Source organism: Odocoileus virginianus, chromosome 12 (genome assembly GCF_023699985.2).
Source record: "Odocoileus virginianus isolate 20LAN1187 ecotype Illinois chromosome 12, Ovbor_1.2, whole genome shotgun sequence".
In the NCBI taxonomy this organism is placed as follows: domain Eukaryota; kingdom Metazoa; phylum Chordata; class Mammalia; order Artiodactyla; family Cervidae; genus Odocoileus; species Odocoileus virginianus.
Genome location: NC_069685.1, coordinates 53,150,030 through 53,171,237, shown reverse-complemented (window position 1 = coordinate 53,171,237; position 21,208 = coordinate 53,150,030). Strand labels below are relative to the sequence as shown.

At 36.8% G+C, this 21,208-nt stretch overlaps 1 protein-coding gene across 11 annotated transcripts in view; it reads right to left on the bottom strand.

Moving 5' to 3' along the window:
- TAOK3 (TAO kinase 3) overlaps window positions 1-21,208 on the bottom strand; it is a 183,611-nt gene that overhangs the window by 38,097 nt on the left and 124,306 nt on the right. For all 11 annotated transcript variants that reach the window (XM_070475283.1, XM_020877283.2, XM_070475285.1 and 8 more), the window contains 4 exons: window positions 21,035-21,128; window positions 19,917-19,998; window positions 10,643-10,810; window positions 7,633-7,839 (listed from right to left, as the gene is read on the bottom strand). In XM_070475283.1, the coding sequence (XP_070331384.1) occupies window positions 7,633-7,839; window positions 10,643-10,810; window positions 19,917-19,998; window positions 21,035-21,128 (551 nt within the window). The remainder of the gene's footprint in view (window positions 1-7,632; window positions 7,840-10,642; window positions 10,811-19,916; window positions 19,999-21,034; window positions 21,129-21,208) is intronic.

Genomic DNA, 21,208 nt, shown 5'->3' with positions numbered 1-21,208 from the left:
AATATTAAAAGTTTAATCCCTTTAATGTGTTCTTCCCCATTTTAAATTTTATAAAAGAACTCTTTGTTCCTGTAGTAGCTTCATAACAGAGATCACAAACATTAAAAGTCTCCAAATATGTGAGAGACCACAGGATGAGGCAGTATTTTCGTCTAACAGTTGATATGCACTTCAAGAGAACAGGGATAAATTTTAAAATATTCAACACCATTGTTTAAAGTTCAAAATTCTACAGACAACTTAAATAATAATGCAATTTTAAAACTAGGGCAATGTGACTTGAGAAGCAAGTAAGAACAGATTAAACTATCAGCTTTATTGGGTTTGTATTCTGTTGGTTGTATCACCCCTTCAAGCAACAGCCCCTTTGAGAACAACTGTACCTGCCTCCCAGAGTTTCCGATCTGAACACATTTTAAGATCAATACTGGAGAGGGTCAATTTTCTATTTTATGCAGTTAAGCACCACTGCATATGATTTACAAATGAAGATGAAAGGGTCAACATCTCTGATGCTGAAGAATGATTTTTAGAAGAATAAGTATGTTTTAATTACCAAGACAATATATATGACTTGCATATAATTTATCCTTAAAATCTTATTATCCAGAAACAAGCAAAATAGCTCTCTGAAATACATGGTTTTGGGACCAGTTTTAAGTAAATCTATACTGTCCTTTCATTATAAAAAGAAATAAAATTTCTTCAGATTAAAAACTTTACTATTATTCCCTGGACAAAGGGCTTTACTTTTATGTAGAAGTTTTCTCCTAAATGTCTGACTATTTATGCTTCTGAAGTGATATGGTGTGGTCACTCACTCAGAGTTTCTAGATTAATTTGAAATTAACCTTGGAAACCACTCCACTTTCGGTATACCTTTATCACACTCTCATCATACTTACATTCATCTGTGCATGAGACTGTGAGCTTTGTGAAGGCAGAGTAAATGTGGTTCAAAAAACCTCAGTCTTTGCAGCACCTATCATGGTGCTTGATACTTTGTGGGCATTCAAAAAATGTTTGCTGAATAAATAAGCTCAAGAATATAGGTCTGAGAAGATTCTGAGAAAGTGACTTTTTAAAAAATTATTTAACATAATTCTAATTCATATTTCATAAAAACCTGTCACTTTGTACTTTAAGGCAGTTGCAAAACAGTGACACACACACAAGCACACCTTTACATGGGGGGGTTGGAGGGGATCTAAAAATGGCTCTTTTTTCTGGTGATGAGAAGTCTTTTTACAGATTCCCATACCTTTCATGCTGTGGAGAGGGATCAGCAAACCCACCATCTCTTTTGTTTTGTTCATTTCAAAATGATTAAATGATTGCCTAAGCAGGTGCAGCTATCAAAAGCTGGGGCTAGAGGAAGGGGAGAAGATGGAAAAGGGTGTCTTCACCTGGAAAGATAGCTGTTAGGGAGAAAAAATGACTGGCAGAACACTGAAAGAAGGTACCATGGAGGGGTAGTTTGTACGACTGCTCTGTTCAAGAAACATTATCTTCATATATTAATTTACTTTTACTTGGCCAAATGCAAGCTGAAGAGTCAAAGAAACTGCCCTGCTCTTCAGCAAAAATAATAGGAAAGGCCACTGAAGCAAGTGAAAACTAAACTAGAACATCCTATCCCCTCAAGGACATTTCTTTTTTTCCTCTTACGAAAATGGGGAAAGCTGTTCTTTTTTTAAAGAAGGGGAAAAAAACCCCTCACTAATATTGACTAATAGGAAGGGTCAAGGAAAGCTTTAGGAGTTAGAAGAGAACAATTTTTTTAAAAACTGATCTCTAAACGGGGGCCATGATGACTAGAGTTCATTAGGTATACTAGAAACAACAAATTGATTAGTGAACAAAGAATTTTAATACATAAAAGTCTCATGATCTATATTAACAGAAGGCAGCCGCAAGCAAAAATAATTGATTGTAGACTTTAACAAAATAAAAATATACCTTTCAATTGTCAAATTAAAAACAACAGACTTTTGTTGCTTAAAACAATATTAAAATCTGCTTGCTACCACTGTACACCCAATCGTTTTAAGGTGTAGGGTGGAGGCTCAGAGGCAGCCTAGGCTATAGCAAAAAAAACCAATCTGGATTAAGAGTTTGCCCTGGACTCACTTGTGAATAATCAAGAACTGAGGTGTAGAGTTGTGCCCCATAAAAGTTCATCTTCATGTCAGTTCACAAAACATTTATTGGGTGCTTACTATGTGATAGGGGCTTCCCAGGTGGCACTAGTGGTAAAGAAACTGCTTGCCAATGCAGGTAGACTAAGAGACACAGGTTTGATCCCTGTGTCAGGAAGATCCCCTGGAGGAGGGCCCAGCAACCCACTGCAGTATTCTTGCCTAGAGAATCTCATGGACAGAGGAGCCTGGCAGGCTGCAGTCCAAAGGGTTGCACAAAATCATGCACGACTGAGCAACTTAGCATGCATGCATGCACAATGTGATAGACACCCAGCTAGGTTTTATGTGAAGAGAAGTGTCCTGGAGAAGCAAACAGTCTAGATATGTAGTTATATTCATGTTATTGGAAAAAGCAGTGTGGCAACACTAGAACGGAGAAAAGAAGTAAGTGCCTAAAGTTTATTTTATCAGAATATACCTTTAGACTTATCAAATCATTCTTGTTCAAAAGGAAGATTGGATTAGGATTCCTTCAGGGCCAGGGAAAGACCAGAGTAGAGGCAAAGATCGTAGAGAGGAAAGTAACTTGAAATTCTGGTGTTAAAGGAAAATTTTCAGTGTCCCACTTTGTATTTTTTGGGCTTGATCTATGATAGGTCTGTCCTCCTAAAATCAGGACATCTTTATTCTGGATGCAGAACAGTTAGTTGCAAATCACACTCTTAACAGTTATACATGGCCCTTAAAAGTAAGTTTACTTCCTATATAAAATGGGCATTCTGCTCATATATATGATTTGACTAATTTAGCATATGTCTGCAATCTTAATTATAACAGTTAAGAGCGGGGAACAAAACAATTCCCCATCCTTCCTTATTCTTACATTTTAATATTTATTAAGCAAGTTCTTATTGTCAAGAGTACTATTATTGGAGACAATCTATTTAAGTCTTTCAAACCATAAAAATAATATTTAATATTATTCAAGCCTTTTAAACCATTATATTCAAAATAGCATGGTGTTTAGTATCTGGTAAGCAATTTATTCACTGTGTATTTTTTGTTTTTTAATTCACTCATTCCTTAGATATTTACTGAGTGCCTATGCTGTGCCAGGCACTGTTCTAAGGTGTTGAGATACAGCACAGAACAAGGTAAGCATAATTTTAGCTATGATGAAATTTACACCCAAATTATGAAATAATGAATTAGTACATAGTAGAATTTTAGATAGTGACAAGTATTAAAAAAGACAATAAAATAGGATAATGAGATAATGGGTAGAACATTGTTTATAAAATGATAATTCAGTGATACATAGGCTTTTCTATATCAAGGCATCTCTAATATGACTTGAAAGTCATATTAGACATTTACTCTTTTAAAATTTACAGGAATAGAAGCACAAAATTTTAGAGTCGGAAACAATGTTGGAAATCATACAGAACAACTCCTTATTTTACAGATGGAAAAACTGAGGTTTGGAGAGGTTTGTGACTTGTCCAAAGTAAAATAAAACTAACAGTGGCAGACAGAACTTAAAACTAGTTTCCTCATTCCTAGAGTCCACTACCTTTCTGTTGAGAGTTTAAGATCCTACTTTATTTATGTTCCCAAGTGAAAAACTTTGAAGTCAAGTAGAAAAATAAATATGAAACTTATGAAAAATTTATTTCTATTAAGTAAAGACATTAAGCCCAAGTATAAGGCTAAATGGGTTTCATGAAGAGATACCATTATTTAATATTAAGTTTTTATATACAATGGGCTTCCCTGATGGCTCAGATGGCAAAAAATCTGCCTTCAATGCAGGAGACCTGGGTTCTATTGCTGGGTTGGTAAGATGCCCTGGAGAAGGGAATGGTAACCCACTCCAGTATTCTTGCCTGGAGAATTCCATGAACAGAGGAGTCTGGGGGGCTACAGTTCATGGGGGTTGCAAAGAGTCGGACATGACTGATTGACTAAGCACATATATATAACATGCTCTATTCTTCTAGCCTGCTTCTATGTTTTCCTTTTCTTAATTGTGGTAAAACAAAGATACCATCTTGATTATTTTCAAGTGTATGGTTCAATGCTGATACACTTATAATACTATGTAACTATCAGCATCACATCGCCCCTTATAACTTTTTTCTCTTTGTAAAACTGAAGCTCTGTGCCCCATTAAATAGCAAGTCCCTATTAATCCTCTCCCCAAATCCTTAGTAACTATCATTGTACTTTCCATGATTTTGATTATGCTAAGAGCCTCATATAAGTGGAATCATACAGCATTTGTCTTTTTGTGACAGGTACATTTGTTCCACTTAGCATAATGTCTTCACGGTTCAACCACATTGTATTAATGGCATATGGCAGAATTTCCTTCTTTTAAAGGTTGAATAATACTCCGTTGTATGTATATAACACATTTTGTTTATTCATTCATCGTTTACATTGCTTCCACCTCTCTGCTGTTTTTGTGAATAAGGCTGCAGTGAACATGGGTGTACAAAAATCTCTTTGAGACCCTGCTTTCAGGGCTTTTGGATATATACTAAGAAGTGGAATTGCTAGGTTATATGGTAATTCTAGTTTTAATTTTTCAAGGAAACACCATTTCCCACAGTGGTTGTACCCTTTTCAAACCCTACCAATAATGAACAGGGTTCTAATTTTTCCATATCCTTAGCAACACTTGTTACATTCTGTTTTCTTAAACAGTGGTCACTCTAATGTGTGTGATAGCTACACACATGGGTGGTATCTTACTGTAATTTTGATTAGAATTTCCCTAATGATTGATAATGTTGGGGATCTTTTCATATGCTCATTGATCATTTTTATATCTTCTTTGGAGAAGTGGTGATTCAAGTCCTTACTCACTTTTGATTCCAGTTGTTTTTTTTTCTCTTTCATTGTTGCTGTTGAGTTTTAGGAGTTCTCCATATATTCTGGATATTGATTCTTTATAAGATAGATGATTTGCAGGATTTTCTCCCATTCTGTGGGTTTCCCTTTCACTCAGTTGACTGTTTCTACTATCGTACTTCCTTGCTTATATTTTAAAGTTAACTAATTCATAGTTTTATTTGTAGATGTTTTTCAATATTTTTTATCACATTACCTCTATATTTAATAGTTAAATAGAAATACATTTTAGAAAAATTTTCCTGACAAATATTTTCTGTATATCAAACACAACTACCTTCTATTTCAAATTATAAATTAAAATCTTATCTTCTTAAGATTAGACCAAGGAGAAAAAGGCACTGAAAGGCCCAAACTATTACAAGAAAGCTCTATACCAGCCTGCAAATATTAAAATTAAAACCTCCAATGAGTTCAAGACCAGGGTCTTCTTTCTTGTTGATTATGCCAGTAATCTAATTTTATTGATTATTCCAGTAATCTAATCTAATTATCTCTCTTCTAATTTTGGGTGCTCATTTGAGATGTCCTAGAGTAAAAAGATCCAACAGAATTCCTCTTTTTTTTTTTTTTTTTTTGCTCTCTATCCCCACAAAGCCCTAGAGCTAAAAGAAAAGAAAAAGTCAGTATCTCTCAGCATCCATGATAATTACTTCGAAAAAGAGAGCCGAGCAAAACCTTTTCCACCCTTCAAACACATGACCATTTGCCCATGTTTAAACACAGCTGACTGACAATGCTTAACTCTTAGCAGATATCTTCATCTGCATGGTATCACTCATTTCCTCAAAATGCTTTTATGGCTTTCTAATAATCTGGGTCCTTGCTGTCACTCTGGTCCCAATTCACTCTCCACATAGTCCTCCAAGCTCTAATTTCTCAGATTTTTCTCCTTTTCCTTGAACATACAAAATTCCTTGTCTCAGGGCCTTTGTACCTATTGCTTCCTCACCCCCATCTTTCACCCCAAATTAGCTAATCTCTATTTGTCTCTGAAGTTTGAGCTTAAATGTCATTTCACTGGGGAGATTTTCCTCTACTCCCCGATAGAATAAGTCCTCCTTTTACCCAGAACAAGTTTTAAAATTACACAATAAATTTACTTGTGTGATTATCTGCTTAATCTCCCCCACAGATAATAAGCTCCATGAAGTCATCATGTCTGTTTTGTCTGTATCCAAAGGGCCTACTACAGTTCCTTGCAGATAATAGGGGTCCCCACCAATGTTTGTTGAATAAATGAGTAAGTTAATCAGTTCAGAAAATAAATGGGATCCCTCCACTATTCATGACTAGGCACCAATATATTTTCACATGCTTTTCATCCTTACCTGTTTAATTTTCTTTTTCTCACAATAAAAATACAAAACCAGCAGACATCTAAGTGGAAAAAATTCTCAAACCTGCTCTCCTACTGGAGTTAGAATGTAATCACTCATATTTATTAAAATGAGTACATACACCAGAGAAGGCAATGGCAACCCACTCCAGTACTCTTGCCTGGAAAATCCCATGGACGGAGGAGCCTGGGAGGCTGCGGTCCATGGGGTTGCAAAGAGTCGGACACGACTGAGTGACTTCACTTTCCCTTTTCACTTTCATGGATTGGAAAAGGAAAAGGTAACCCACTCCAGTGTTCTTGCCTGGAGAATTCCAGGGATGGCGGAGTCTGGTGGGCTGCTGTCTATGGGGTCGCACAGAGTTGGACATAACTGAAGCGACTTAGCAGCAGCAGCAGTACATACACAACTCACATATACCTAATATGGAAAAAGTTATAAAGGATTCTTTTCTATAGTTCCATATATGAACTGCTTATCTAAGGTACTTAAAACACTTTTGGGAATTCCTCCATAAAAAATCATTGATAATTCTGTGAAATACTCATCTTATAGAAATTGCTTTGAAAGAAGCTTAAAAATCATTTTTCATTTTATTTTATTTTTTTTCATTTTTCATTTTAAAATAAAGCATGCCAAATTATAAATTATGATAGGCTTTGTATGAAATGAATGATCCTCCATTGGAAAAGTAAAGTCAAAACAAAAAACAGAATCATTAACTCAAAAGTCAGAATATTTAAGCTGACATAGAGCTGGTCTTAGAAGAATTAGAAATGACAAATCCAAGAAACAACAAAAAAGAGTGGAAATTTTTTCTAAAACAGAGTTTTGGGACTACTCGGTAAGAAACATACATCTGAAATACTTCTAAAAGGTCACAACCAACAGGTTTTACTCAGAAAGCTTTTAAGGTTAGCAGTATTAAGGTTATTGGTTTAGAAAGAAACTTAACTGGTTTCTTTGATGTGGAGATTTATGGATTTATTTGTTTTTGTTTATTTGATGGTGGTGGACATCAGAGTAACAAGAGAGGAAGACGAAAAAACAGGCACAAATACAGCTTGCTTAGTCCTTCATTACCTTTTTTACCAAAAAGAACTATCATGTGCTCAGCTGAGTTTCATAATTTCAGTTGTAAAGAGGGAACTAAAATATCTGAATGCTGCGTGACCTGAGTTGGCTTCATAACGATGGGCAAAACCTAGCACTGTGAAGGGGATCATGAAACTTACCTTCTTGTGCACAACAGAGGAAGTGGAATTTACTGAGCTTTCATCATCATGCATCATGACAAGTTCAGAGCTGCTATCATCCATGACCTCTTGCATGCTGTTCACGCTGCTGCCCTGGCTGCCTGTGCTCACAGACATGCTTGGGATGGAGTGGTTGCTGCCCAGGCTGTCCAATTCCCTGCTCAGGCTGGTTCCATGTTCGCTGTCCTATAATAATGGGGCACTTGGGTTAAAAAAAAATTCCTGGAGATAAAGCACCAATCCATTGACTAAGCTATTAAGTACATTCAATTTTGCAGTGCCAAGTTGCTTTTCTGCCAAATCTGCAAGATGAAACTTTTAATGTAGTGGCTCCACTATTCCACTACCATTTTCAGACATCTCTGATTCACTTTGATTCTTTCCCCAAGGGCTGTTCTGGACATGGGCCATAAGGTTCCAAATGCTGCTACCCCAGGGCTTTCCCCCATCATATGCAACTATCACACTGTATCGCTACTTGGTAAGCAGAACTAGCCAGGTCAATTTTCTAAGAGACTTTCAGGAACTCAAGGTGCTAGGGAAAGACTGCAGGCTACTGAAAAGGGGATCTCTAGGATAGCTACAAACACGGCAGTGGGCACTTGAAGCTCAAAGAGGATAAAAAGAGTTTTCAGAGGTTTGACAAGCAATATGCTCTTTTTGCAAGTCATTATTGAGAAACTTCATATCTGAACAGGGATATTAATTCTACTGTCCTGGACAGGTAATTAAATTCTGCCTCCCTCAAGCAATTCTATCAAGCTTACCTCTGTAATCTTATTAAATATATCTGTTAAATAATACTGGTATTCTTCACTACTAGTCCAAAGACTACTATTTGAGAAATGCTAAAATAATCGGAACATATAATTTATCCATCACAGTGGGTATCTTTTGATACAAGATTAAATAATATAATTAAAGCAACTTAGCTCCAAATAAACCCTATTTTCAAAGAACCATATTCTGTAACTACATAACTTTAATGAATTGCTACTTAGCCATGGAAATATAAGGAGTCACTGACAAAGATAGTTTGAGTAGTTTAAAATGATAGACAATAAAAAAAATAGATAATACATTATATTTTTAATAGATTTATTTTCCCAATTAAAGGGGCCCCTTTGTATATATGCAATCAAGAGATTTTTATATTCCAGTTCAGCTTTCTGAATTTTATTTTTATAATTATTGATAAAATAATTTTATTTTATATTAAAAAGTTAAACTAAAATTCATTCTTCATTCTTTCCCTGTTTTTAATCTATTTTTAGAAGGAGTCCTTTCTTTTGTCCAAGGCTAATCCCTGCACTAATGTTCTTACTGCTATGCACTTTCTGAGAAGCTAATTCCTTAACTGTGTCTCTTTCCTCTGTCTTCAGTGCCTCTATCCTGGCTCCTTTCCTTCTGCATATAAGTATGAAGAGACTTGCCTTATATGTATGGACCTTTCTACATACTGCCCTTTGTCATTTTTCCTTCTTGACCCAATTTATGAATCTTAAAATGACCAACTTTCACTATCATTACTTTCTCACTTCCCACTTATTCTACAAACCACAGTAAATGACTATTCATCCAAACTATCCCTATAAAACTGCTTTTGCTAAGGTCATCAAGAAGGTCCTACTTATAAAACCCAGTTAACACTGTTTTCAGTCCTTGTTCAACTTGACTTCTCTGTGGCATCTGATGGTATTTGTAGCTCCCTCCTTGAAGCTGTGTATACTTATAACATCTGTGATGCCTTTATCTCCCAGGTTTCCCTTTTCTTTTTTTTTAATTTTTCTTTTTTTTTCCCACTTATTTTTATTAGTTGGAGGCTAATTACTTAACAATATTGTAGTGGTTTTTGCCATACATTGACATGAATCAGCCATGGATTTACATGTGTTCCCCATCCCGATCCCCCCTCCCGCCTCCCTCCCCATCCCATCCTTCTGGGTCTTCCCAGTGCACCAGCCCTGAGCACTTGTCTCATGCATCCAACCTGGACTGGTGATCTGTTTCACTCTTGATAGTATACCTGTTTCAATGCTATTCTCTCAGAACATCCCACCCTCGCCTTCTCCCAGAGTCCAAAAATCTGTTCTGAACATCTGTGTTTCCCTTTTCTTATGTGGCATGGACTCTCTTCTCATTTTACATTCAACTCCTGATTCATCCTCATTTTAATGTCCTTGACCCCTAACCAACTACCCTTTACCCAGACCTCTTTCCTACGTTCTAGATTTGTATTTCCCAATCAAACACTAGACATCTCTATTCAGGCCTCTTCGACTAATTCTTCTTAAACTATTTGACTTAAACTAAAGTCATCTTTCTGTAAAAACTCCACCTGTACACTGTGTCAATAGCATATGATGCCAAGACCTTAGACTCAGCAGGCATCAAACTGAAATCATCCTAAACCAACTCTTCCTCCTTGGTTCTTCTATGTTCTTGGTACTGACACACTCTAGTCATTGAAGCACAAATGCTCAGAGTCACCATAAGCTCCCCCTCATCTGTCACGGTCAGTGAGAAGCGCTGTATTAAGTTCACCCCTCTAGTGTTACTCAATGTTCCTTCTCCCCAATTCCCATGAATACTGCCCTTACTGCCTCCTGCATGGACTATTACCCAGAAAGTTATCCATTCATATCCATCTTACATTCTGATGCCAGGATAATTTTCCTAAAGCACAGCACAAAAGTGCCCTGTAACTGCCTGTCAAAAGTGACCCACCTCTTCACTAATCCCACCAGCAGATGACTTATTCTCTCCCCACTATGGACCCCTACCGTGTGCTCCACCTCTGTGACACTGTTCATATTTTGTCTTATTATTTTTTTCAATGTCTCTTTTGCAACTGTGCATGTCTCTTAAGGCAGAAATATCAATTATAATACATTGTTAATCCCCAAAGTGTTTTTCATAGCATCCCAGTCCAGAACTTTTTCACATAGTAGGTACCCTGTGAGTGTTCGCTAAAAGAAACTCAACCTACTTCTTCATCTTCCTGTGACTCATTCAAGGGTCCATTTCGTGTCTCTTGGAAAAGGATCTTTTTCATTTTCCGGTACTGTAGGTTATCTAGCTCACGAACGGCATCTTTTGTCCTCTGTATGAGGTCAATAAGGACACGAAGTGGACGGTCTCGTCGAACGAAGTCATGCTGATAAGGGAAGAGAAAAAAACAGAAACTGATAATGAGGAGACATATTTTTAGGTGCAAGATTTAGATGTAAAGATAAATCAACGTAAAACAGTTCTGTGGATTTTGCAGAAATAACAAGATACAATTTTCATCTCATATAGCCTCTTATCTTGTATAAATCTCATAAAGCGATAATCATGTTTTTTCTCTTCTTTCTCAAGCCACATTTTGTGGACTTGTCCCAGAATTTACTTGAGAATTCTTGAGGTTTACTTTACCATGCAAGTAATAACAATGACTAGAACTTTAAAATAGTAGCTGAGAGCTTGTGACTTTCAAACCTGAAACTACGTAATAAGCAAAATGCAGAGTATAGAATATTCTTGTTATAATCTGCCTCAATCCTCTTTCTCACTCTCTACCCTTTTAAAGACAGACTTATGAATATTTTGTTTTCTATTTCTGTGGTCATATACAGTAATATCCTTGAAAATGTGGCAGTTATTCCATTTATCTCAGAGATCAGAATTCTGGCAACTTCATCTTCCCTTTACAGAGCTGTGCAATGAGAAATAAGGCAAAAGGGTCTCCAAGGGGTTAAAATATTCACCCCAAAGTCTGTAAGCTTTTCTTGCTGTAATCAGGCTTCACTTTCAATATTATCAATAATCTTTAACACATATTCTGGTTTCCTGGTTTCTCAGCCAACAGCAGTTTAGAAAGAGGGAACAAAAGAAGGAGAATAGAGGACTGGGAATTGTTAGTTACTTTTGCTGAAAAGAGAGTCTGTTGAAAAGGTATCTGACCACCTGACAGTAAAGAGAAGGAAATTCCACGATTAACACACCAAGCAAGCAACCAACCAACCAAATAAAAATGAACCAGGGTTTGTGGGCTATTTTGTAAAGGGGCAACTGTCCTTCATACACTTTTTTTATACACCAAGATTTCATGAAATGCTATTATTTCTGAGTAACCAAGAAGTGGCATTATATTCATTAAGATTTCTTGAGGAAGGCAGAGAAGCATATCACGTATTTTGACAAGATCACCACACAAAAAGATCAAAAGGAGGAGGAGAAAATTTTGTTCTTTAAAGGAAAAGTTTCAGTTATGTGGAAAATTAGCTTATGTGAAATTATAATTTGAACATATTGGGAGAATGAGGTATAATGTGGTAGGCCTCAGATGATGGAATGGATTTAATTTCTTTATAAGTTAAACAGATATAAAAGAGGAGCAGGACCACTGTGAGAGAAAAAAATCTGTGTGTCTTGTGGTTCTTTACTCTGACTTTGCTGTCCAGGGAATTGTGGCTTTTGCTCCTATTTTAATAAAATATCTATTTCTCTGCAAAGAATCCTTTCTGAAAATGAAATACCATTCCTGGAAGGAAGAGTAGCTTGCATATTTGAAGAGGAGAACGCAAGGGAGACAGCAAAATTATTTGGCTACTTCAGTGCTCGCAATTAGACAAGAATAAATCAGTTTTTAGTAAACTTCAAGCTATAACCTAGGATACTGAATTTTAGAGGAGAAGTAACTCTTCGTAATTCTTTTATTTCCAAGATGAGGAATTTTAGGCCCTGAGAGGTTAAGTGATTTACCCAGCTAAACAATGGAAGAGCTAGAATGGCCACCCAGGTTTCTTTATTTGGGAGTTTGTTTTCTGGTGGTCTACCAGAGTTGATCATGGTATTAACTGTGACAGACACTGTGACCTAGTTATCCTTCATTCCAACCTCTTTTTCTTGCCTTTCTTTCTTGAAAGTAATAAAAAGTATAAGACCTGGACTCCATCTTTCTTTGCAGGTGTAATTAGCAATGTGACCGAGTTCTGGCCAAATTCTGAGATATAGGCAGAAACCCCAGAGGAAGGCTTTGTTTTCCAGGATAAAAAGCAAGGCATAGGAAGAGAAGGCATTTTACTCTTTGTCCTGCCTCTTTTCTCCTGCCTGGAATAAAGTCTGAGTCCCAGAAACATAGGAGCCATTTTGTGACCAAGAAGACAAAAGTCAAGTGCAAAGAATGGTAAAGTATTAGGGCAGGAAGACAGGAGGAGCTATTGAGCTGCTTACAGGTCTGGACTGCTTCTAACACCTCCTTTCCTAAATCCTGGGCTTCTTATTTTAGGAGTTAATTAAACCTTAAAATATTTCAAAACTGATACACCCAATGTCTTAAAAACATTTCACGGCCTCCTTTGTAAAGTCTGGCCTAACAGTCAGTTCCTGCTTGAATTTCTAGGCTCCAATCTAGTCACTCCTATTCCCTGTTCCACCCAATGCAGCGTACTTGTAGATCATTCTTGTCTCTGCCATGGGTTTCACACCTGCATGTCTTTTTCCCTGTTCTTTTTCCCATGTTCTTTCTTTCCCATGTCTTTTCCCCATGTTCTTTCTGCCTGCAATACCATCTCTTCATTGTTCTCCAAACCCATACAGTCGAAAGGTTCTCAAATCATTTTCAACGAATGTTTTCATTGTTCTTGGAAATATGTTTACTTTAAACATTTAAATAGTACACAGAAATCAATAAAAGACAGTAAAAGAAAATAAAAATTCTGCCATCCAGAAATAAATGAAATATCATTTTAGACACTTTCCCTCCCTCCCTCTCTCACTCTCTCAGAATGATGGATATCCAGAAATAATTTTACATGAGAAACTTACTACACATGGTAATTTAAAAAATAATCTATTAAATTAAGGTATATTTGAATTTCATAGAATTAGAGGAGTCTAAAGAAAGGCAATCCCAAAGAATGCTCAAACTACTGCACAATTGCACTCATCTTACACGCTAGTAAAGTAATGCTCAAAATTCTCCAAGCCAGGCTTCAGCAATACGTGAACCGAGAACTTCCAGATGTTCAAGCTGGTTTTAGAAAAGGCAGAGGAACCAGAGATCAAATTGCCAATATCTGCTGGATCATCGAAAAAGCAAGAGAGTTCCAGAAAACCATCTATTTCTGCTTTATAGACTATGCCAAAGCCTCCGACTGTGTGGATCACAATAAACTGTGGAAAATTCTGAAAGAGATGGGAATACCAGACCACCTGACCTGCCTCTTGAGAAACCTGTATGCAGGTCAGGAAGCAACAGTTAGAACTGGACATGGAACAACAGACTGGTTCCAAATAGGAAAAGGAGTACGTCAAGGCTATATACTGTCACTCTGCTTATTTAATTTATATGCAGAGTACATCATGAGAAACGCTGGTCTGGAAGAAGCACAAGCTGGAATCAAGATTGCCGGGAGAAATATCAATAACCTCAGATATGCAGATGACACCACCCTTATGGCAGAAAGTGAAGAGGAACTAAAGAGCCTCTTGATGAAAGTGAAAGAGGAGAGTGAAAAAGTTGGCTTAAAGCTTAACATTGAGAAAACTAAGATCATGGCATCTGGTCCCATCACCTCATGGGAAATAGATAGGGAGACAGTGGAAACAGTGTCAGACTTTATTTTTTTGGGCTCCAAAATCACTGCAGATGGTGACTGCAGCCATGAAATTAAACGACGCTTACTCCTTGGAAGGAAAGTTATGACCAACCTAGATAGCATATTAAAAAGCACAGACATTACTTTGCCAACAAAGGTCCATCTGGTCAAGGCTATGGTTTTTCCAGTGGTCCTGTATGGATGTGAGAGTTGGACTGTGAAGAAAGCGGAGTGCCGAAAAATTGATGCTTTTGAACTGTGGTGTTGGAGAAGACTCTTGAGAGTCCCTTGGACTGCAAGGAGATCAACCAGTCCATCCTGAAGGAGATCAGTCCTGGGTATTCATTGAAAGGACTGATGCTGAAGCTGAAACTCCAATACTTTGGCCACCTCATGCAAAGAGTTGACTCATTGGAAAAGATCCTGATGCTGGGAGGGATTGGGGGCAGGAGGAGAAGGGGACGACAGAGGATGAGATGGTTGGATGGCATCACTGACTCGATGGGCATGAGTCTGAGTAAACTCTGGGAGTTGGTGATGGACAGGGAGGCCTGGCGTGTTGTGATTCATGGGGTCGCAAACAGTCAGACACGACTGAGCGACTGAACTGAACTGAACTGAAAGTAAGATGACTGCTTAATGTTAGTTAAAATTTCTTCACCAAGAGTTAGTTACCAGTTCCTAAAAGACCCTCTAGAGTTAAGGGGGAAAAAAAAGATCATGCAAAGCTTTAAGAGATTAGAGTTACTTAAAAAAGACTTTCAGTTTAAGAACTGTTATTGACTACCCTGAAAAACAGGAAAATTAGTACATTTACATTTCTTTCCTACCTCTACTTCTTTCTAGGTACATTATTATTTTCACATTATTAATACATATACTGTCAATGTGTATAACATTTACATTCTGCTTTTTAATCACAGCAATGATTTTACAGTAGTTCTCTATTTAATTCTTTGTGAAGGTGACACTTTAACATCAGGAAGAAAATGTTAAGAAAAGATGGATTATTTAAAAAATATTTGGGAATAATTAGAAAGCCAACTGGAGGGGAAAAAAGTTGAATTCCTTATAACAAATTTCTGCACCTCCTCCCAAAATCCCAGAATAAAGAATGTCAAAAGAGAAATAAGAAAATAATATTTGTAAGATTTACTACAAATTAACAAGGGAAAAGCCCTCAGACAAATGAGAAAGATCAACAGAGAGTTCACAGAAAAGGAAATGGAAATGGCTTGTCAACGTAAGAAAGACAATCTAATTCATAATGAGAAATACAACCTAAAATGACAGTGAGAAAAGATTTCCACTGAAGTGATTAGAAGGTCAAAAAATTTTGGTATTCATACTTTGCTAACAGGACCATAAATTGGGGCATCCTCTTTGGAGGAAAATTGGCAACACCTTTTTAAATTTAAAATTCACATTCCATTTGATTAGCAATTTTACTTCTAGGAATCTATTCTTTGGATATCTGTATATACAGGTACAAACTGACGAATGTGTGAGGATATTTATTGTAGAATAGTTTGTAACAGCAAAACACTGTCAATACCATAAATGAGTTGGTTATAAAGACAACCATCCATCTGACTACATAATGGAGTCCTCAGAGACAATGAGATAATTCTGCATGTAGTAATATGGAACAATACACAAAACACACTAAAAGTTAAAATATTCAGGGTAGAACAGTTTGCTACCATTGGTTCAAAAATTTAAAAGGATATTTACTTCCATATGCATAGAATATTTCTAAAAGGACATGTACAAAATTGGTGACAGCAGTTGCTAACTCTAGAGAAGGGCCTTGAATGGGAAGGTTTTCCCACTTTTCATTCTCTCTCTTCCACTGTATTTTTATCTTTTGAAATTTGTATTGCCTATTCAAAATGAAGAATGTAGTCTTTTTACCATGCTAAACAAACACACAAACTAGTAGTGAATGAATAAATAAATGAATATTGGAGAGCAAACTTAAATTCAATGATCACCACCAGTTCTTTCACCAGTTTCTCCAGTCCCTAATTCACTCTTTCTTCTTTCTTCCCTCCCTCCCTCTCTCTTTCTCTCTTGCTTTTTGTTTCGTTGATAGACTGGCTGGATTTCCTTATCAAGCAATTGAGAGAAAGTTTTTAAGAAAGGAAAACTGCTTAAAATTTGTGAGGCTTGAAAATGTCCAGCTGCATTTATAACTGAATAACACCTTAGCTGGGTCACAAATCCTTGGTTTACATTTTCTCTTCCTTAGAACTCTGTAAATACTGTTATACAGTTTTCTGGCTTTGAGTGTTCCTGAAGAGGTAGATCTGAAGCCAACTGGTTTTTCCAGCCCCAAATAAATTTTTTCAGCCTATTATGAATCTTTCTTTATCCTCTGAGTTTAGAAACTAGATATGGGTAGGATTTGTTGATCACTGAAGATCAGTTTCACCTCCCTAGAAGTACCTTGTTTAAAAGAGCAGCTCCTGTCTCTTTTTATCCTAGTCCTTGCTTTATTTTTCTGACATTATATCAAATTATTTGCTTTTTCACTCCTTCATTAAAATATAAGTTCCAGGAGGGCAGGGACTATCATTTTCTTTGTACCTCTGTATGATTTTCAGTGTTTAGAACAGTGCTTGGCACCCAGTAGACAATCAGTAAACATCACTGACTAAATGTTAGGTTTACTTGATTTGGTCCACCAAATCAAATAAAGAGTAAATCAGGGGACTTCCCTGGTGGTCCAGCAGCTAAGACTCTGCACTCTCAAAGCAGGGGGCACGGGTTTGATTCCTCGTCAGGGAACTAGATCCTGCGTATCACAACTAAGATTTGGCATGGACAAGTATATATGTGTGCCTGTGTGGGTGTGCATGCGTGCGCATGTGTATATACACTTAAATAAATCAAATAAAATAAAGATCCTAACATTTATTTTCAAAAAGTATATCTTTAGGTATATCTTTAAATATCTTCTACTCCATGTGTTTTGCTTTCTTTTTTAGGAATAATAGGTTGAAATATATATCTCCTCTGCCTTCCACACATCATCTTTTCTATAATCATCTTTAGAAATTTTTCTTCTTCATGTAATTTTATTTCCCTCGGGCTATCCATCATTGAAAATACCCTACATGGGTGTGTTTATTATATTAGTTTGTTGTTTATGATATGATTTGATATGATATGATCTATCTTTAAATTTTCCACTTTCATTTTCTTTTTTCACCTCTACCCATTTGTTTTTTATATCCTTTTGTTGTCTCTTGCCCTATCATCTTTGAAGGCTTGTAGTATCTTCTTCTTTAAGGCATTTTTTTTTTTGCTGCTTAATTTACAGCCCAAATTTATAATGTTTTTTCCTCTTTTTTTCTTTCTCTAAACTGCTGTTTGTGTCCTGTATTTGTAAATCTTTGCCTACTTCAAAGTAATAAAGACACTGTCTTGTGTTTCTGGTATTCTATTGTCTATAGTTCATGTTTAGAACATGTGATGGTTCTACACCAAAAGAGAACAAGGTAGAGTCCATTGCCTTGTTGCTTCTGTCACCATATTCCTGTGACCTGTTACTCACAAGAAGAAAAAACTTAATTTTGGGTAGAAAAGCTGGTCAGCTTCAGACCTACCTCTGAGGATACTCAAAGCCAGAAAATAACAGAGTAAGATTTCTGAGAAAAAGAAAATATTAACCAAGAATCTGTGACACTTAGCCAATGTGCAATTATAAAGGCAGCTGACATGTTTAAGCTTCACAAATTTAGGCAATACAATTCTGAGGTTTTCTTAAAACAAAGAAAGAAACAAAAAAAAAAAGACTGGAAAACACACATGCAGAAAAAGATGAAAGAAACCTGGACTATTCTGTGGCCAATAAAAGACATTTATATCGTAAAAAGGAAACTCTCACATACTTCACTGATATTAATGGAATACTGCCTATGTACACAGAGACTATAATACAAAGTTACACAAAAACAGATGCTCAAAAATGCTGTATTTAAATCAAATGAATGCAGTTAACACAATAATTTTGTCACCAACATGTATGATGCAATGCTATGTATATATCTGTCTTATATATTTATCACATATCTTCACTGTCTGATGATTTGGCAACAACCTAACTGAAATCCTAGAGTTGGTATTTGAATCATTGGCAGACTCTGTCCTGAAAACTTTGCCTTAAAGTTTAGGCAGATATTAGTCACTGGAACATCACTGTGATCACCAGAGCAAGCAGAAATGTTCTTTTTCATTAGGCAAAAACGGTGGGTGGGGTGGAGGGCAGAAAAAGGGAAAAGGGTGGGGGGAAGTATCCACAAGGAATATATAGCATATCAGTTCAGTTCAGTCACTCATTGTGTCCAACTCTTTGCAACCCCATAGACTGCAGCACACCAGGCCTCTCTGTCCATCACCAAGTCCTGGAGTTTACTCAAACTCATGTCCGTTGAGTTGGTGATGCCATCCAACCATCTCATCCTCTGTCGTCCCCTTCTCCTCCCACCTTCAATCTTTCCCAGCATCAGGGTCTTTTCAAATGAGTCAGTTCTTTGCATCAGATGGCCAAAGTATTGGAGTTTCAGCTTCAGCATCAGTCTTTCCAATGAATATTCAGGACTGATTTCCTTTAGGATGGACTGGTTGGATCTCCTTGCAGTTCAAGGGACTCTCAAGAGTCTTCTCCAACACCACAGTTCAAAAGCATCAGTTCTTCGGTGCTCAGCTTTCTTTACAGTTCAACTCTCACATCCATACATGACTAGTGGAAAAACCATAGCTTTGACTAGATGGACCGTTGTCCTGGCAAAGTAATGTCTCTGCTTTTTAATATGCTGTCTAGGTTGGTCACAGCTTTTCTTCCAAGGAGCAAGTGTCTTTTAATTCCATGGATGCAATCACCATCTGCAATGATTTTTGAGCCCCCCAAAAATAAAGTCTGTCACTGTTTCCACTGTTTTCCCATCTATTTGCCATGAACTGATGGGACCAGATGCCATCATCTTAGTTTTCTGAACGTTGAGCTTTAAGCCAACTTTTTCACTCTCCTCTTTCATTTTCATCAAGAGGCTCTTTAGTTCTTCACTTTCTGCTCTAAGCGTGGTATCATCTGCATACCTGAGGTTATTGATATTTCTCCCAGCATTCTTGATTCCAGCTTGAGCTTCATCCAGTCCAGCATTTCTCACGACGTACTCTGCATATAAGTTAAATAAGCAGGGTGACAATATACAGCCTTGACGTACTCCTTTCCCTATTTGGAACCAGTCTGTCGTTCCATGTCCAGTTCTAACTGTTGCTTCTTGACCTGCAAACAGATTTCTCAGGAGGCAGGTCAGGGAGTCTGGTATTCCCATCTCTTTCAGAATTTTCCACAGTTTGTTGTGAACCACATAGTCAAAGGCTTTGGCATAGTCAATAAAGCAGATGTTTTTCTGGAACTCTCTTGCTTTTTTGATGACCCAATGGATGTTGACAATTTGATCTCTGGTTCCTCTGCCTTTTCTAAATCCATTTGAACATATTGTGATAATCTTGCTACTTCTATGCCTGGCTACTGTCTCTGGATTTTAAATGACAAGGCATGTATTCTAATCCAGTTTGTCATGATGAGCTGCCACAGGAATGATTTACTATATTTTACTACAACATGACTTTAAATCCCACTCCTCAAATATAAATTTGAAAAATTACCCGTAACAGTTCCGCTGATGTTGGCCTTTCCTGAGGCATTTTCTGCAAGCAGTAATCAACAAATCTCCTGAAGGAATCTGTCCTGTGTGTGCAAATACATTGAAAGAAAATAAAATTAGAGTCTGTAGAACACACTGATCACTTTAAATAATTTTTATCCAAGGGAAAACTTTATGTTTTGGGAGATTTTTATTAAAATATTTCGGAATATCAGGAGAACTGACCCATTTTCAAGTTTGAGGTATCTAAAATTAATTCTTTAGGATAATGAATGTGGACAGTTTCAAGTCAGTCAACACATAAATGTATCTTATGATATAAGCAAAGTCAAACTGTAATATATCTCAGCAAATGAAAAATACTATATTTATGTAAAACAATTTTGTATACATTTTTCTCTCCAAACATAACAGCTCTCATAAGTCTAAAGCCTATATTCTTCATGACAAATTGGTAACTCTTTCATCACCCACAACCTATAACCAGGCAGTAAAACTTGAAGCATAAGGGACAGAGAACCTAGGAGTATGCTCTCTGGATGAAAATGCCTTCTCTCTAGAAATTTCATTCTGTCTACTCTTCTTGGACATTGCCCTTTTACTGTAGCTCTGTGGTTCTAACAGTTATCAAAATGTTATAATTTTCATCAAGGAACAATTTACCTTCTGAATAGATAGTATGTGTTCTGTCTCAATACATTTAAATACATATATAATAAAGAAAAAAACGACAACTAGAATAATAAAGACATCAGAGAGGGTACTTTATCCTTGCTGAGAAATGATAAAACTGAGATGATCATTATAAGACCATCATGACTTAGAGACTAGACTTGTGAGGAAGGTGGCAGGGCATATATGTACCTGGTAGAATTTCAGTTACTACACATATTAATAACACAGTACAAGCCATAGTGAGGGCAGAAATACTGTGTGCGCGCGCGCGCGTGTGTGTGTGTATAAAAAGTTCAGGCTTATAAAGCATCAGTGTCCATTATCATAGCATACAACGAAGGAATGAAATGCTTTCTAGGTCAGATATTTAAAACGTAATTTAGTGAAAGTGCCAAAACATATGGTGATTTTTTTTACACATTTAAAACGACAGCTCAGTCTTACCATTCATTAGACTGTAACGTGGGGGAGTCATTCTGGGCAATGTGATATAAGGCACTCATGGCATTCATGTTGAAAAGAGGGGGCTTCCGTTCCGCTGAAAGAAGAGAAACACAATAAAGCAGTTCTTGAAAGACATTAGGCAGATGGAGAAATCAGGAACCATGAGCAAAGCTT